The 15,135-nt window shown below is 39.0% G+C and overlaps 1 protein-coding gene across 1 annotated transcript; it reads left to right on the forward strand.

Moving 5' to 3' along the window:
- The first annotated feature begins 5,747 nt into the window (after nucleotides 1–5,747).
- On the forward strand, nucleotides 5,748–14,262 carry ZCCHC9 (zinc finger CCHC-type containing 9). Its single transcript, XM_061424307.1, has 6 exons — nucleotides 5,748–5,837; nucleotides 7,301–7,707; nucleotides 9,655–9,805; nucleotides 10,123–10,215; nucleotides 12,344–12,412; nucleotides 13,672–14,262. Exons 2-6 carry the CDS (start codon nucleotides 7,324–7,326, stop codon nucleotides 13,788–13,790), a joined length of 816 nt encoding a protein of 271 aa, XP_061280291.1. The 5' UTR covers nucleotides 5,748–5,837; nucleotides 7,301–7,323; the 3' UTR covers nucleotides 13,791–14,262.
- The last annotated feature ends 873 nt before the right edge of the window (nucleotides 14,263–15,135 follow it).

The raw sequence follows: 15,135 nt of genomic DNA on the forward strand, positions 1-15,135 counted from the left end.
TCCAGGCAAGAATGAGGATTTAAAATTCTAATGGTAGTGGTTCCAATTCCAGGTAAGACGGAATGGGTACACTCTCCCCTGTCTCCCCATGATTGCAGCTGTAAAACACAATGCAGACATCAAGCTCTTTGAGGACTCTGAAAAATAGTAGCAGGCAAATTAGGACAGATCAGAATTCAAAGTACCGCTAAACCAGTGCTAAATTTACATTCTGGATTTTATCTTGGACATTATGGATGCGATTATATATATATTCTGAGTTCTGTTTTATTCCTTAGGAAAAAAAAATTAAGTGGGCCGTTAACGTGTTTAGACTACGTTACAGGCTTTGCCTCACTTTCTGTCAGTGAAAACTCAAATTTCAGTTCATTCTTTTAGCCTCTTAAGTTTGTCCTCTGCATGTGGGTTCAGGGAGCAGCCTGAGACTTGTGAGGGATCCATAGACATATTGTGGGTCAGCCATAAAGTTTGTTCAGGTTTTCCATAAGCATGAATGAACTTTGGACAACCCAATACAAAATACATACACATACAAAGAGAGCTTCAAGAACACTCTTTCTTCAGATTTTTCTCTCCTCGTTCTCCAGGAGTGGCTGTTGCATGCTTCTTTCCCCTGGTTCCTCACGCCAGAAAGTTGATGGTAGGGTCTCTATTGCAGTTCTAGCTGCTCACGTACTTTGCGGCTGTGGCCCTCTCTTACGGCACAGACACAAACACACAGAGGGACACACAGTCATGTGCTAATTGCTTCTTCAGATTTCTACTCCCCTCCACAAATGTCTGCTTTTATTTACTCTTCAGAATCCTCAGGTAGTTGTTTTATACATTTTGTCCAGAATTTATTGTTATCAGGATGAGAGATGGTTTGTAGAAAGCTTATATTAATATCATAACAAACAATTTTTGTTTGAAACATTAAAAGATACTGCCTCTGCAAAAATATTTACATTAATATGATTTCAAACAATATCTGGCAATTGTCTGCTTCTTAAACTTCGCAGTGTTTACATGAACATGTGCTTTATAATTACTTCATATGTTTTATAACCTTTTCTGTACACACCATATACTTCACAATTTTCTAAAAATGAGGTACTTCAGTCCTTCGTAACCAGAACTTCAGTTTCTCACTTAACATTTACGCTTTGGATCATATTGTTTTGAAAATAACACATTTAATCAGTATTTTAATATCTGAATGAAAAATTTTAATTAAAAAAATCTCTTGAACTGTAAAAGTGAATACATTAAAAAAAAATGTCTCACATGGGCAAGGGTGAGTAAAGTCTGTTTTAACCCACATTAAGGGTTCAAGCCAGCAAACAATCCCCTGTAGTATTAATATTTCAACATACTAATGGAGCTCACACCTTTGAATTGAGATCTTGATATTTAAATCCTGACTCTTCTTACCAAATATGTGACCTTGGATAAGTTACTTTAGTTCACTGAACTTGTTTTTCATTGTAAAATGGAGAGCATAATATTTTCTACCTCTCAGGATACTGGATGGATTAATCAGGTGATGAATGTAAAGCATTAAACACAGTTCTAGGTACCTATAAAATATTCAGTGGAAGTTAGCTATTATTAATACTAATACTTTCTTCTGAATCTGAAAGGATATCTATGGCTGATTTACTCAATTTCTAATTTTTATTTGATGCATTTCCACAAAAACAAATTGAGATCATTTTCCTTCACTTCCAGGAATGTACAACCTTCTACAGATTAAAATTCAGGACATCACTAAAGACGAGTTTTAGTTGAATGCACCCTCTAGTGGTATACACTATGTGCAAGAACCTGGTGTCTACAAAAGAAAACCTCTTATGAAATGTCAGGGTCTAGGTTGACATTTCCTGATGGCTCAGAGGGTAAAGAATCTGCCTGCAGTGCAGGAGACATAGGAGACACGGGTTCAATTCCTGGGTCAGGAAGATACCCTGGAGAAGGAAATGGCAACCTGCTCCAGTATTCTTGCCTGGAGAATCCCATGGACAGAGGAGCCTGGAGGGCTACAGTCCATGGGGTTGCAAAGAGTCGGACACGACTAAGCACACAGGCATGGCAGGTTGACATTTAGAGCCTGAAGACAGCTAGTTAAGAAAATGATGATATAAGCAGCACTCTCATACATCTTTTAGGCTTCCCTGGTGGCTCAGACGGTAAAAAATATGCCTGCAATGCAGAAGACCTGGATTTGACCCTTAGGTTGGGAAGAGTCCCTGGAGAAGGGAATGGCTAACCACTCCAGTATTCTTGCCTGGAGAGTCCCATGGACAGAGGAGACTGTGACACTCCATGGGGTCACAAAGACTCGGACATTGCTGAGCGACTAAGCATGAATGCTTTCATCTTTCAGGAGGCTTCTTCTCTTCCAGAGCTGGAGGAATTAAAAAAAGTTTTTTTTTAACTTTTACCCCCATAAGACTAGGATATTTGTGATATTTACCATATCAAATAACAATATTCCTGTAGCATCGACTTTAATCTTTCCTCTTAAAATAGAGTACTTTTCTAGCTTACTTTACCAAGCATTGCAAAATACTTAGTCTTCATTTAGTTAACAAACCATACTGAGCATCAACTATGTACCAGGCAATGGGGATACAGCAAACAACTTATTACACAATTCACTATGAATTACAAATTTGAAAAGCACCATAAGGAAGTATAGATAGACTGCTGTGAGTGTGTATTAGGAATTGATCTAGGTTGGAGAGAGGGGCTTTGGAAGCCTTGCATGCATGCTCAGTCACTTCAGTCATGTATGACTCTTTTCAGTCCAGTGGACTGTATCCTGCCAGGCTCCTCTTCCATGGGTTTCGCCATGCAAGAATACTGGAAAGGGTTGCATGCCCTCCTCCAAGAGATTGTCCCAACCCAGGGATCTTCCTGACCCAGGGAATTATGTTTCCTGCACTGGCAGGGGGGTTCTTTACCACGAGTGCCACCTGGGAAGCCCTTGGATGGTTTACTTGAGAATAAAATATTAAAAGTCTTGAAGGGTGAATGGAAATTAATTGGAAGAATAAGAGGAGGAGTACCCTACAAAGAGAACAGAATATGTACAAAGGCTTGGAGATAACAAGGTGAATGTTAGACTCCTGTCATAGAGCTCAAAGAAGAGAGGAAACTTGTACAGGTGAGGCTAGAGAAGGAGGCAGGGACTTAATACCTCTTTGAAGTGAAGTGAAGTGAAAGTCGCTCAGTCGTGTCCAGCTCTTTGCAACCCCATGCACTATATAGTTCATGAAATTCTGAAGGCCAGAATACTGGAGTGGGTAAGCTGTTCCCTCCTCCAGGGGATCTTCCCAACCCAGGGGTCAAAGCCAGGTCTCCCGCATTGCAGGCGGATTCTTTATCAGCTGAGCCACATAGGAAGCCCAAGAATACTGGAGTGGGTAGCCTATCTCATCTCCAGGGGATCTTCCCGACCCAGGAATCAAACCAGAATCTCCTGCATTGCAGGCGGATTCTTCACCAACTGAGCTATCAGGGAAGCATCTCCTTAATGAGTTTGAATTCCATCTTAGGGAGTTTGAATTTCATCTTAAGAACAGTGGGAAACTACAGAAGGGTTTAAAGCAGGAGAGCAACAATCTGATTTACATTTCAAAAGTTTGCTTTGCTAAAGCATGGAAAATGGATTTGAGGGAGTGGAGCGAGAACAGATGCCTAGATCAGCTGCCACTGATTCATGATGAAAGCTGGAACAAAGGAAGTAGCAGCAGTGATAAAAACAGCTACTTAAGAGTTTAAGAGGTGAAATGGATTGAGTGTGATGATTGGCATGGGCGCAGTTGTCCTGGTCAGCTGAGCAGATTGCCAATTTTCCCGCCAAGTACAAACACTGGTGGTAGCCATTTGTTTTTTTGCAGGGGAGGGAAGGGGGTTGTGGAGATAGTTGCTCAGGAGACTAAGGGTTCTCTCTTGAAGACAGACCTTCTTTGACTCCACATGGTGGTATTTCAATTGAATGCTTAAATAACATTGTTTAGGACTATGGGGCACCATCTCCATCCAGTAAAAAGCTATAGACCCCATGAACTATAGCCACCAGGCTCCTCTGTCCATGGAATTCCCCAGACAAAAATACTGGAGTGGGTAGCCATCCCCTTCTCCAGGGGATATTCCCAAACCAGGGATGGAGCCCAGGTCTCCTGCACTGCAGGCAGCTTCCTTACTCTGAGCCACCTCCACCTAGTAGGGCCCCAAACGTCCTTTTTATATTTTCATTGCAGTGATCCATTCCCACCGTGCTAATAGTTTTACTTTACTGCTGCTTAGGAAAATATAATGTCCTGCGACTGCATGTCCTGATTTCAGGCACAAGTCTCAGATTGGACCACTTTTGATCACAGGTGCCTGGTCCTGGCCCAATCAGCTGTGAGGAGTTAGTCACACGATATAAACATGGCTGCCAAGGGCCCACTCCTGGAGGTTGGGAATACTCAAGGTGTGGGAGAGGCCAGACATGCCAAAGGTCACGTACTTCTCTATCACCCTGCTTATTTAATTTATATTCAGAGTACCTCATCCAAGATACCCGGCTAGATGAAGCACAAGCTGGAATCAAGATTGCCAGGAGAAATATTAATAACCTCAGATATGCAGATGATACTATTCTTATGGCAGAAAGCAAAGAGTAATTACAGAGCCTCTTGATGGTGAAGCAGGAGAGTGAAAAAGCTGGATTAAAATACAACATTCAAAAAACAAAGATCACAGCATCTGGTCCCATCACTTCATGGCAAATTGATGGAGAAACAATGGAAACAGTGATAGATTTTATTTTCTTGGGCTCCAAAATGACTGCAGATGGTGACTGAAGCCATGAAATGACATTTGTTCCTTGGAAGAAAAGTTATGACAAACCTAGACAGCATGTTAACAGGCAGAGACAATACTTTGCCTACAAAGATCTGTATAATCAAAGCTATGATTTTTCCAGTAGTCATGTACTGATGTGAGAACTGGACAATAAAAAAGGCTGAGCACTGAAGAACTGATGCTTTTGAACTGTGGTGTTGGAGAAGCCTCTTGAGAGTCCCTTGGACTGCAAGGAGCTCTAACCACTGAATCCTAAATCTTAAGTAAAGGGAATCAACCCTGAATATTCACTGGAAGGACTAGTGCTAAAGCTGAAGCTTCAATACTTTGGCCACCTGATGCCAGGAGCTGACTGACTGGAAAAGACCCTGATGCTGGGAAAGATTGAAGGCAGGAGGAGAAAGGGACGACAGAGGATGAGATGGTTGGATGGCATCACCTACTCAATGGTCATGAGTTTGAGCAAACTCCCGGAGATAGCGAAGGACAGGGACGCCTGGCCTGCTGTAGTACACAGGGTAGCAGAGTCAGACACGACTAAGCGACTGAATAACAGCAACAAATGAAAATGTAAGTCCCTCCCGCTACCAATTCCAAGAAATGTTTGCCTAATTTTACGATGAGGTCCAGTACAAAGACCATTTCTTAGGGAAGCCTTTTGGGCCTTTCCCATCGCCAAGGATCCTCTCATTCGTCTCCCCCCATTATGCCTTGCGTTCTGCACAGCACAGATCGTACACTCTTCATCTTCGCGTCCCCCGCGCCCAGCGCGTGCCCTTCAAACACTGCGCCCTCCACATTTACTAATTAACCACCTTTCCCAGAGCTGAGGTGCACCGCAACGCAGGACAGGGACACGGCTGCTAGTAAGCCAGTTGCTCGCCGGAAGTGACGCACTGCAGGGACGACGTGCTTCCGGTCCCGGGTGTCGCCGTCTCCGCCGCAGGGGGACGGGTTTTTTCTGGCCTGCTAACTCCGCTGCTCTGGAGGATCCTTTCCTGGTAAGAAGCTGCGCGTGGGGGGAGTAAGGCCCGTTCCCCGGGGCCCGGCGGGAGGGCGCAGGAACTGGCAGCGAGGGCCCCCAGCGCCAGGTGAAGCTGAAGCACCGCGCTTCGCGGCGGGCCCAGGGGAGCGCGGGGATCCGTTTCAGCTGTAGTTGAGTAGCCGCTTGGGCCGGAGCGTCCAGCCTCACTGGGGCCGGTCGGGCGGAATGGACGCGACCGACTGGATACTCAGAGCTCCCCCAGTTCCTTGTTCTCAGGAGAAGGATCATCCATCTCCCCTTGAACGGCCCCATTCCCCACCGTGACTGCCACAGGATCTGCGGCGACGAGTGTGCGCGCGTGGTGTAAAGTGGCGTGCAGAGCCCCACACCTGTTTATTGGCTCCTCCCCACCGCTTGTGTTGAAAGGATGTTGTGGCCAAAGCTGAGGTTAACACTGGTTAGTGCAGGGGATGCTGCCCTAGAAGGGAGCGTGCTAATAGTCGGAAACGATGTGAAACAGCTGGGTTGCTGCTGCTGCTAAGTCACTTAAATTGGAAGTAGATTATACTCTGATTACAGGAGACAGAGACCAGAAACAGACTTTTGGACACAGTAGGGGAAGAAGAAGGTGGGATGATTTGAGAGACTAGCATTTAAACATATACTTTACCGTATGTAAAGTAAATAACCAGTGAAAGCTTGCTGTATGAAGCAGGGAACCCAAAGCCGGTACTCTGTGACAACCTAGAGGGGAGGGAGGGGGTGGGAAGGGGGTTCAAGAGGGAAGGGACATATGTATACCTATGGCCCATTGATTTTGATGTATGGCAAAAACCATCACAACATTGTAAAGTAATTACCCTCTAATTAAAAATAAAATTAAAAAAACGAGGTAGACTCGGTATTATCATGTGACTGTAAACGAGTATGTTTTGCTTATCAGTCTTCGGGAAGGAGTTGTAATGACAACTTCATGCTTAAGGACAAGATTTGTGTATACTTACTAATTTGCTGTACAAATTATTTGTGATGAAATGGCAGATGGTGCAAAAAGATTGGAAGAAAGTAGACCTGGGACTTGGAGATAGGCACATAAACTAAGAAAACTGCAAAATTTGGGAAAAGTAACTTAATTTACTGTTACCATGTGATTTCATTTTGGAAGTAATTTGGTTTTTTGCTGAGTTGTTTTCCATTGAAGCAAGTATTTATATCTGTGTTTTTTGTTTTTTTTTTTTAATAGTTGCTTTTTTTTCCTTTTTAACTGGAGTGGTAGCTTCTCTGGCAAGGGCTAGATTTACATTGCAGGTCTGTCTATGCAGCATGTTATAGAATTAAATATATAGATCTCTAAGTTTTTAAGTTAAAAAGTCTTCTAATAATTAACACTCAACATATGGGTATCATTGATATAGTGATATAGCATATATCTTTAGTTTCATTTTTTTCTTTGAAATGATGACTATGCTTGTCTTAAAGATTGATACACTTCTAATGAAGCTATGACCAGGTGGGCACGAGTCACTACCACACAGAACAAACGACCCTTTCCTGCAACATCATGGGAGGACTTGAAGAAGGGGTCCTCTGAGGGACAAAGCCAAAATCTTCCAAAGAGTAAACAACTTGAAGCCAATAGGCTGTCCCTTAAAAATGATGCCCCCCAAGCAAAACACAGAAAGAATAAAAAGAAAAAGGAGTATTTAAATGAAGATGTGAATGGATTCATGGAATATTTAAGACAAAACTCACAGATGCTTCACAATGGTGAGGTGATAGCAACAGACAGTCAGAAAGTAAGGGAAGAAATTGAAGTTGCTTTAAAGAAAGACAGTCGCCGGGAAGGAAGACGATTAAAAAGACAAGCAGCAAAGAAAAATGCAATGGTAAGATTATCACTTCTCTCACATTATGTTGTATGGTGGGAAACTTACTCATATGCTCATATACATATTTTAGCAGAGTGTGATTGTGGCTGTATGCTAGTCTTAGATGGCATCTTTGTGAGGGCTAGCAGTAACTCTAGGATTTCTGTTTATATGCTCTTATATGCTACACACTTGATGTACTGATGAATTATCACAATACACAAAGATGGCATTATCTCCATATTTTGGGTAGAAAACATGAGTGTGCATATATATATATATTTTAATTTCTGCATTCCCAACACCTAGATTTTAAGGTGTTTCAAACCCAGGAAATGAAATACTGGTATAATTCTTTCCCTTCTCTAGCAAGAGATTCTTCTAGCAGGGTAATACATAAGAATCAACACGTGTTGCTATTTTACATTTTTATTTTTTAATAGACTTACTAAATGTAGAGCATTGTTTGCAACAATGTAGACTTGAAATGTTGCAGCTTCCATAAATGTGGTTTCTATTTGCAGGGTTATTTTTATGCAGTATCATATTTGGAGAGTCTTTTGTAAGATTCTTTTATAAGCTAATACTGATAAAATATTCCTTATGAATAAATTGGGATAGAAAAGAGAATCATTTCTATTTGGATCAAGATAGTCTTGTTTAAATTGTGCAGTTATTTTAAAATATTTTAAAGTCAAGTTAATTTAATATGAAGATAATTTTAAGATAATTTTAGGACTTTTCTGGTGTCCAGTGGTTAAGACTCTATGCATCATTGCAGGGGGCCCCAGGTTCAAGGTTTGATCCGTGGTCAGGGAATTGCATCCCACATGCCCCACCCAACTAAAGATTCTGCAGGCTGCAAGGAAGATCGAAGATCTCAACAGCTGCAGTTAAGACCCAGCGCAACCAAATAAATAAATAAATATTTTTTTTTAATTTAAAGATAATTTCTTTGACATAGGCAGTGTGATGAATTGCATACTTTTTGAAAAAGTTTAGTATTATGACTTTAAGGGAATATTTATGTTTTTAATTAAGGGGAAAGACATTGTTTTTCAAAACAAAAAAGGAATTCTTTATAATAAAGCATAGGCTTTAATACTATAAGGCTTGTTGAGACCTTTCAATTCATTTTCTTACTTTTCTTAGTATCTCAGACTAAGCATCAGTTCTTAATTGTTAATTAAAAAATGATGAACTGTTTTATCCAAAAACTTTTTCCAGTTTAAATAAAATGTCTTAAATATCTACCATCTTCGATTATGACTGATAATTTTATTTATTGCAGCAAAAAAATCCTCCAAATTGCTAGGTATTATTTAAAGCATCAAAACCATTGTTCAATGTTATGCTGGAGCCAAATAATTCACCTTAGAATAATACCTTTAAAATGTGCATATATTTTAAGATGAAACCTCTGTTTATAAATATTAAGGAACATGTAAAAGATATAAAAATTATAAAGTATAATTTTTGGTGTGAAATATATCTTATGATTTGAATCACAACTTAAATGGAATCACTTGACCCAAATTCATTCTATGACGTGAACTTTTAAAAGTGAAGGTATTAATTTTGAGTGATAATTTTTATGCTTATTGCCTGGGTCTCCTCCAGAAAACTCAGTTTAAGATACAGACATCCCCATTAATGAAATGAAATGTAATGAGTCCATATTTGCTTAATTCTTTTAAGCAATTACCTCCTGCAAAGATTTATAACTTTGTCTCCTAGACTGATAGATTTATGAATAGAGGGTTTTCAAAAGTAATGAAACCCTTTGATGAAAATGACGTTTCTTACGGTTTAGGAGAATGTGAAACACTTTTTTCTACAGATGAAATACGGAGAGTTCAAAAAACAGAACTAGACAGCTTTAAAATGGGATGGTTTTTTTGATGACTAGAATTAATAAAGCCAGTGTCGTGTTGCAGTGTGGAAACTCACTTTTTGTTTTCTCAGGTATGTTTCCATTGTAGACAGCCTGGCCATGGGATTGCAGATTGCCCTGCTGCCCTTGAGAATCAAGAAATGGGCACTGGAATATGTTACAGGTGTGGATCCACAGAGCACGAAATAACCAAGTGCAAGGCTAAAGTAGACCCAGCTCTTGGTATGTTGTTGTTTTTTTCCTATCAGTTTTTTTATTTGGTTAATGAGCAAAGTGGCCAGTAAGTAACCAACTGGTTTTTTCATTGCTGACAGGGTTTGTTATGAGTGTGTCACTTAATAGTTTGAAATCAAATGTGATTAAACTTTAAATTACGTAACAACAAATATGTTTTCTTCTCAGAGTGTTTTAAAGTAATATGAATTACACTATATATATATAGATAGATACAGATAGGTATCTGTATCTATCTATGTTGATATATATACATGCACATCCATACATGTATGTAACTAAACAGGAACTGTTGATCATTACAGGTGAATTTCCTTTTGCAAAATGTTTTGTTTGTGGGGAAATGGGGCATCTGTCCAGATCTTGTCCTGATAATCCCAAAGGACTCTATGCTGATGGTGAGTACTGTTACTCTTGTATGTTGAAAATGGTGGTGAGTTATCATGCAGTTGTGATTTAATTTACATTTAAACAGTTTTTAAATTCCTGAATAAGTGGCAAAATCTCTAGAATTTCATTATTTTTATTAAGCATTATCCTATGGTGGCTTAGAGGTAAAGAATCCACCTGCAGTAAAGGAGATGTGGGAAACGGGGTTTGATGCTTGGGCTGGGAAGATCCCCTGGAGAAGGAAATTACAACCCACTCCAGTATTCTTGCCTGGAGAATCCCCATGAACAGAGGAGCTGGCAGGCTACAGTCCATGGGGTCTCAAAGAGTCGGACACAACTGAGCGACTGAGCACACAGTCTATGTACTAGACTTGGTGTAATTTAAGTTGATATGTCAAATCAGAAAAAGCTGACCTCTATATTTCAAACTATATGTACTTACTTCAGTATCATTTGTGAGAATATGTTATAAATATCTACTTTTAAACCTAACAAGCAAAAAGATTACTTCTTAAACTAATATAAGATTTAAAAAATAGTGTGGTGAATTTAATCTCAGTATAGTGTAATATTTGGGGTAGAAGGGTTGGTACTCACTATTCTGGATTTTTTTTTTTTGAATGTTTTCCTTAGTTTATTGTCTGGCATGGACCATGTAACATTCTTACCTTTGGCTCAGCTAATGTCTTAAGGTGCCCACAATAAAGTCTGTGATATTTAAAGCTTTAAGGAGGAGGTTGGCATCTGTTAATGTGAGTCATTTATTAATGTGATGCTGGTACCATTAGGTTCTAGACACTTCTAGTGTCATATCCTGGGTTCCCTTGCAGAAGTCCAGTGAAAAAGCTTAACTTTGGAGTTAACACTAGTTATAGTCTCAGCACTACCACTCACTAACTGTGGGACTTTGGCCAAGGTATTTAACTTTTCTCATCTCAGTTTCCTCACCTGTGAAATGGAGATGAGAAAATTTTATTTCACTAATTCTAAGATGCATGTTTTTTTTTTTTTTTTACATTTTAATATATCTGAACTCAATGTATCTCACTATTGGTGGGTGTTACATAATAGGCAGTTTTTTTTTCCCCCAGAAAGGAATGAATGATATATCTTATAATCAGTGGTGTCTTAGATTTGATGAATTATGATATTTTACCTTGAAGAGTTATGAGGATTAGAGTAATTATTAAAGTGCCTCCTCTGTTTCACTGTGGCATCTACAGCAGTAAAGAGTCTTGGACCTGAAAGATACTCAAAAGTGTCTTTCAGTTTTGAACTTAATAAACAGGCCATATAATATGGCTAGTGAGCAAAAATGCCTTTGTATGGCGAACCAAAATGACCAGATATAAAAAGTGTGGCAAGGGGAGTAAGTCACAGAAAAGTATGAGTTAATCCAAGTTTGTACCCTGTTAGGGTCATTTTTTGAGAAGTCATTTGATATTATGAGCATGATCATGATAATGCTTGACCATTAAACAATAGTGTTTGACTATTCAGTGAAAGATTCCTTTTAGAAAAACTCATTTTAGGACTGTATTGTAACTCACAGTCCTGGGATGTTGCTTAAAGTAGGCAAATAGGCATTTTTACTAGAGTTAGGATGCCTGGCAGATAAAGGCACTGATATAAAAGTTAATTTCATTCCTTTTGTAACTACTCACGCCCATCTGACCTGTATAGCAGGGCAGTGGTCTGTATCCTTTTTTAGGGGGATGGGGCATTGATCACTAAAGAATCTGATTAAAAACTGTGGGCATTCTCCTCAAAAAATGCATCTGCACACAAATTTTTCATAATTCACGAGCCCATGCCTTTCTAACTGTGGTTAAGACCTAGGCTTCCATGCAGTGGCTCCTGGACACTCTAGAGAACAAGTACCTTTTGTCATTTTTCACTTTCCCACATCTCCTTTGAAGGTCAGGGACAAGAAATGGTGCGTTGATACAGTTTAGTGCTCTATGAGGTTAAGAGGAATGGAGAATAGACTTATTAATAGGAATAAGTCGTTCCTGTTCAGCTACCTTTGCAGCTAACAAGGTTATGAGGACCAAACAAGATATGAAAGTGCTTAGAGATATTAAATGCCCTACTTAAGTATCAGAGGTTTTCAGTGACTTTGTTTTTTTTATAGGTGGTGGCTGCAGACTGTGTGGCTCTGTGGAACATATGAAGAAAGATTGTCCCGAAAGTCAGAACTCAGGTGAGATCTCTGGGCCTCCTTTAGAAGGGGTGAGATTGAATATTCCTCTGTGTTTTTGTTGAATTTTGTTATTAACAACTCCCTGAGGTACAACTGGTTTTAAGACTGTCTGGTTTCCTGTTTCGGTAATGACTTCATCATTTCTTTATCAGCAGTACTAAGTAAACATTAGCAGCTGTTCTCAGGTGGGAAAAAAAATGATCAGTAAGCCCCAGAGGACCCTGATTTTATAAAGCATCTTATTCATAAATATTTGTGTTTGCTAACTTATGTGTTTAATAATAACAGCCAATTATGTTATTTAAAAATATTAATTTACTAAGAAATTGAATAGAATAAGTTGCAGTATTGTTATGATTGAGAATCCTCATGTATGTTCTGAAGTCAGAAGGATTCCAAGTTGGTTGCAAAAACTTCCAGAAATATTCAAATTGTGTAATCCACATAGTATCTGGCCAGTTTATATTTTTTTCCTGACAGATAACTACCGTTGGTCATCTAAAACTTCATAAATGTTCAACAAACCTAAGACAGATATTGGGGGATGTGGAGACCATTGTTAGATTAGTTTGCCTAGATTAGAATGATGACAATCTGTGTGTGAAAGGAGGCAAGACAGTAGGGTAGCCCAGTAGTGCTTCTTGGAGAAAAAGCACATTTCTTTCTATATCAAATGGTCATAGAACTAAACAAATAAGTCTGCCCATTCTTACTTCCTACCCCTAGCATTTGAATTTGAAAACCAAGAGTTCTTGTTTGGACTCTTGTCTAGAAGAAGATAGTCTTTACTACATTGTAGGCAGTGAGATTGAAATGAGAAGTGGAATTTGAATTCTCCCTCCTGGGAGGATTGCCACTTCCCAAATGACAAGACTGACAAGCAGATGTTGTATAATTTCACAGGTGGAATCTTGTGCATTTAAAACTGATGCTTCATAAGTCTTGCTGTTTACGGTCTCTTGGAATTCATTGACTCTATAATGATGAACTCTGGGAAAGAATGAAAGAGCTTTCTCATCAACTTGTGCATTGCAAAGCAGTTGCTGCATTTCCCTAATTGGGATGACAAATTGCCCGTGTACTCTGAAATCAAGGGTTATAATCAATTACAGAATTGCTCACTTTGCTTTAGTGATGGATTCTTCTTTGTGATTATTCATGTCAAAACTAGTTCCTTTGCTAAACCAGTACCAGTCAGTCTAGGTGGGTGTATTTGATCACTGTCTTTCTTACATTTTGAGGTTTCTGTGTCTTTACAGATCGAGTGGTCACAGTTGGTCGCTGGGCAAAGGGAATGAGTGCAGACTATGAAGAAATTTTGGATGTGCCTAAACCACAGAAACCCAAAACAAAGATACCTAAAGTTGTTAATTTTTGATGATTAGTACTGTTGTTTGTTCAACATTCTGAACTGGGCCTGCTTTACAAGTTGGAGCTAGACTGTCCCTTGGAGGCCTGTATTATAGATATCAGTATAATTTAGGTGTGATCAAACCAGTGTCCATCAAGGGGCACTTCTCCCATTGTCTCCCATTGTTTGGAGAAGATCACTGAAAAAAGTGTAAGATGTTTAAAATGGATTTTCTAAAAGAATATATTTTTGACCGATAGAACTTAGGTGTAACTAAGTGATTATATACCTGATTGTAACAATCATTTTTTTCTTAAAAACAAAATTATGCATTAATATGAACTATCCCTAAACATAGGGTAACTGCTTTGCATTTGGAAGTGAATTTGTGGTCCTGTTGTTGGTTCAAAGTATCAATTTATCATTATGTTAGAAATTTATTTATAATTGCCACAAAATGTATTTTTAAAATAGTAAATAAAAATTCATTTGCTATTTACCTAGTTTTATGAATACCTAATTTTGGATTGAATGAGCCTTGGTAATGTCCATGTAACAATCTCTTTGGAAACATGATCTTTTATGAATCCTGAATGAGATTAATTTCGATTAATGTTTGTTTTAGTTTTGGCATAAAGATTTACAAATTATTGAGGTTAAAATAGAAGAGTACCTCAGCTTAATAGCAGCTCTTTCTTTGCCCCTGGTTTTCAAGAGAGAGATTCTAGCCAAAATTCAGTTTGGGATATTTAACCAGAATGATGATGGCGTGTAACAGACTGTCTATCAACCTTAATAGCATTTTGTTCACATGTTTTAGATGAGTCAGGGTGAGATTCAGGCATCATCATAATAGAGTTAGAACACTAATCAGAGACCCATTAGCTTCTTTGTTTGATTTGATGAATACATGCATACTTAATACATACATTTCACAAGGCTTAAGGCTCCCATTGTACTGTATAATGGAATGACTTCGTTGGATTGTGTGTTTCATTTGGAATTTTACCTGATTGGATGCATTTGTAACAAAAGGAAACAGCTGTGATTAGTTACTGATGTTTTCAAAAGCAAAATATTTACCAAATAAGGAACACTTTTCTGTTTTAATGTCTGTACATCTCAATATTTCTAATCTTAATAAGAGCTGTTCTTTTTTTTTTTTTTTCAGCAACAGAGGAAAACATAACCCAATTTGGCTCAGCATACCAAAGCTTAAGGAAGTGTCATTTTAAAGGAATAGCACAAGCCATGCAGCTGGAAAAGGATAGTGCTGTCCTAGTCCTTCAGCCTGAACATGCCCAGATTTATCTCACCTATCCTATCTGGAGCAAAAGGCTCTGGAAAGTAAAAAACCCATCAGCTGCAAGCT

The sequence above is a fragment of the Bos javanicus genome, chromosome 7 (assembly GCF_032452875.1).
Source record: "Bos javanicus breed banteng chromosome 7, ARS-OSU_banteng_1.0, whole genome shotgun sequence".
In the NCBI taxonomy this organism is placed as follows: Eukaryota; Metazoa; Chordata; class Mammalia; order Artiodactyla; family Bovidae; genus Bos; species Bos javanicus.

What these genes read in the sequence shown, in the direction of transcription:
- ZCCHC9 (XM_061424307.1), top strand. Translation starts at nt 7,324, where the DNA reads ATGACCAGGTGGGCACGAGTCACTACCACACAGAACAAACGACCCTTT. An exon ending in CAGCAAAGAAAAATGCAATG is followed by an intron (nt 7,708 to 9,654) that starts GTAAGATTATCA and finishes TTGTTTTCTCAG; the next exon opens with GTATGTTTCCATTGTAGACA. An exon ending in TCCCGAAAGTCAGAACTCAG is followed by an intron (nt 12,413 to 13,671) that starts GTGAGATCTCTG and finishes GTGTCTTTACAG; the next exon opens with ATCGAGTGGTCACAGTTGGT.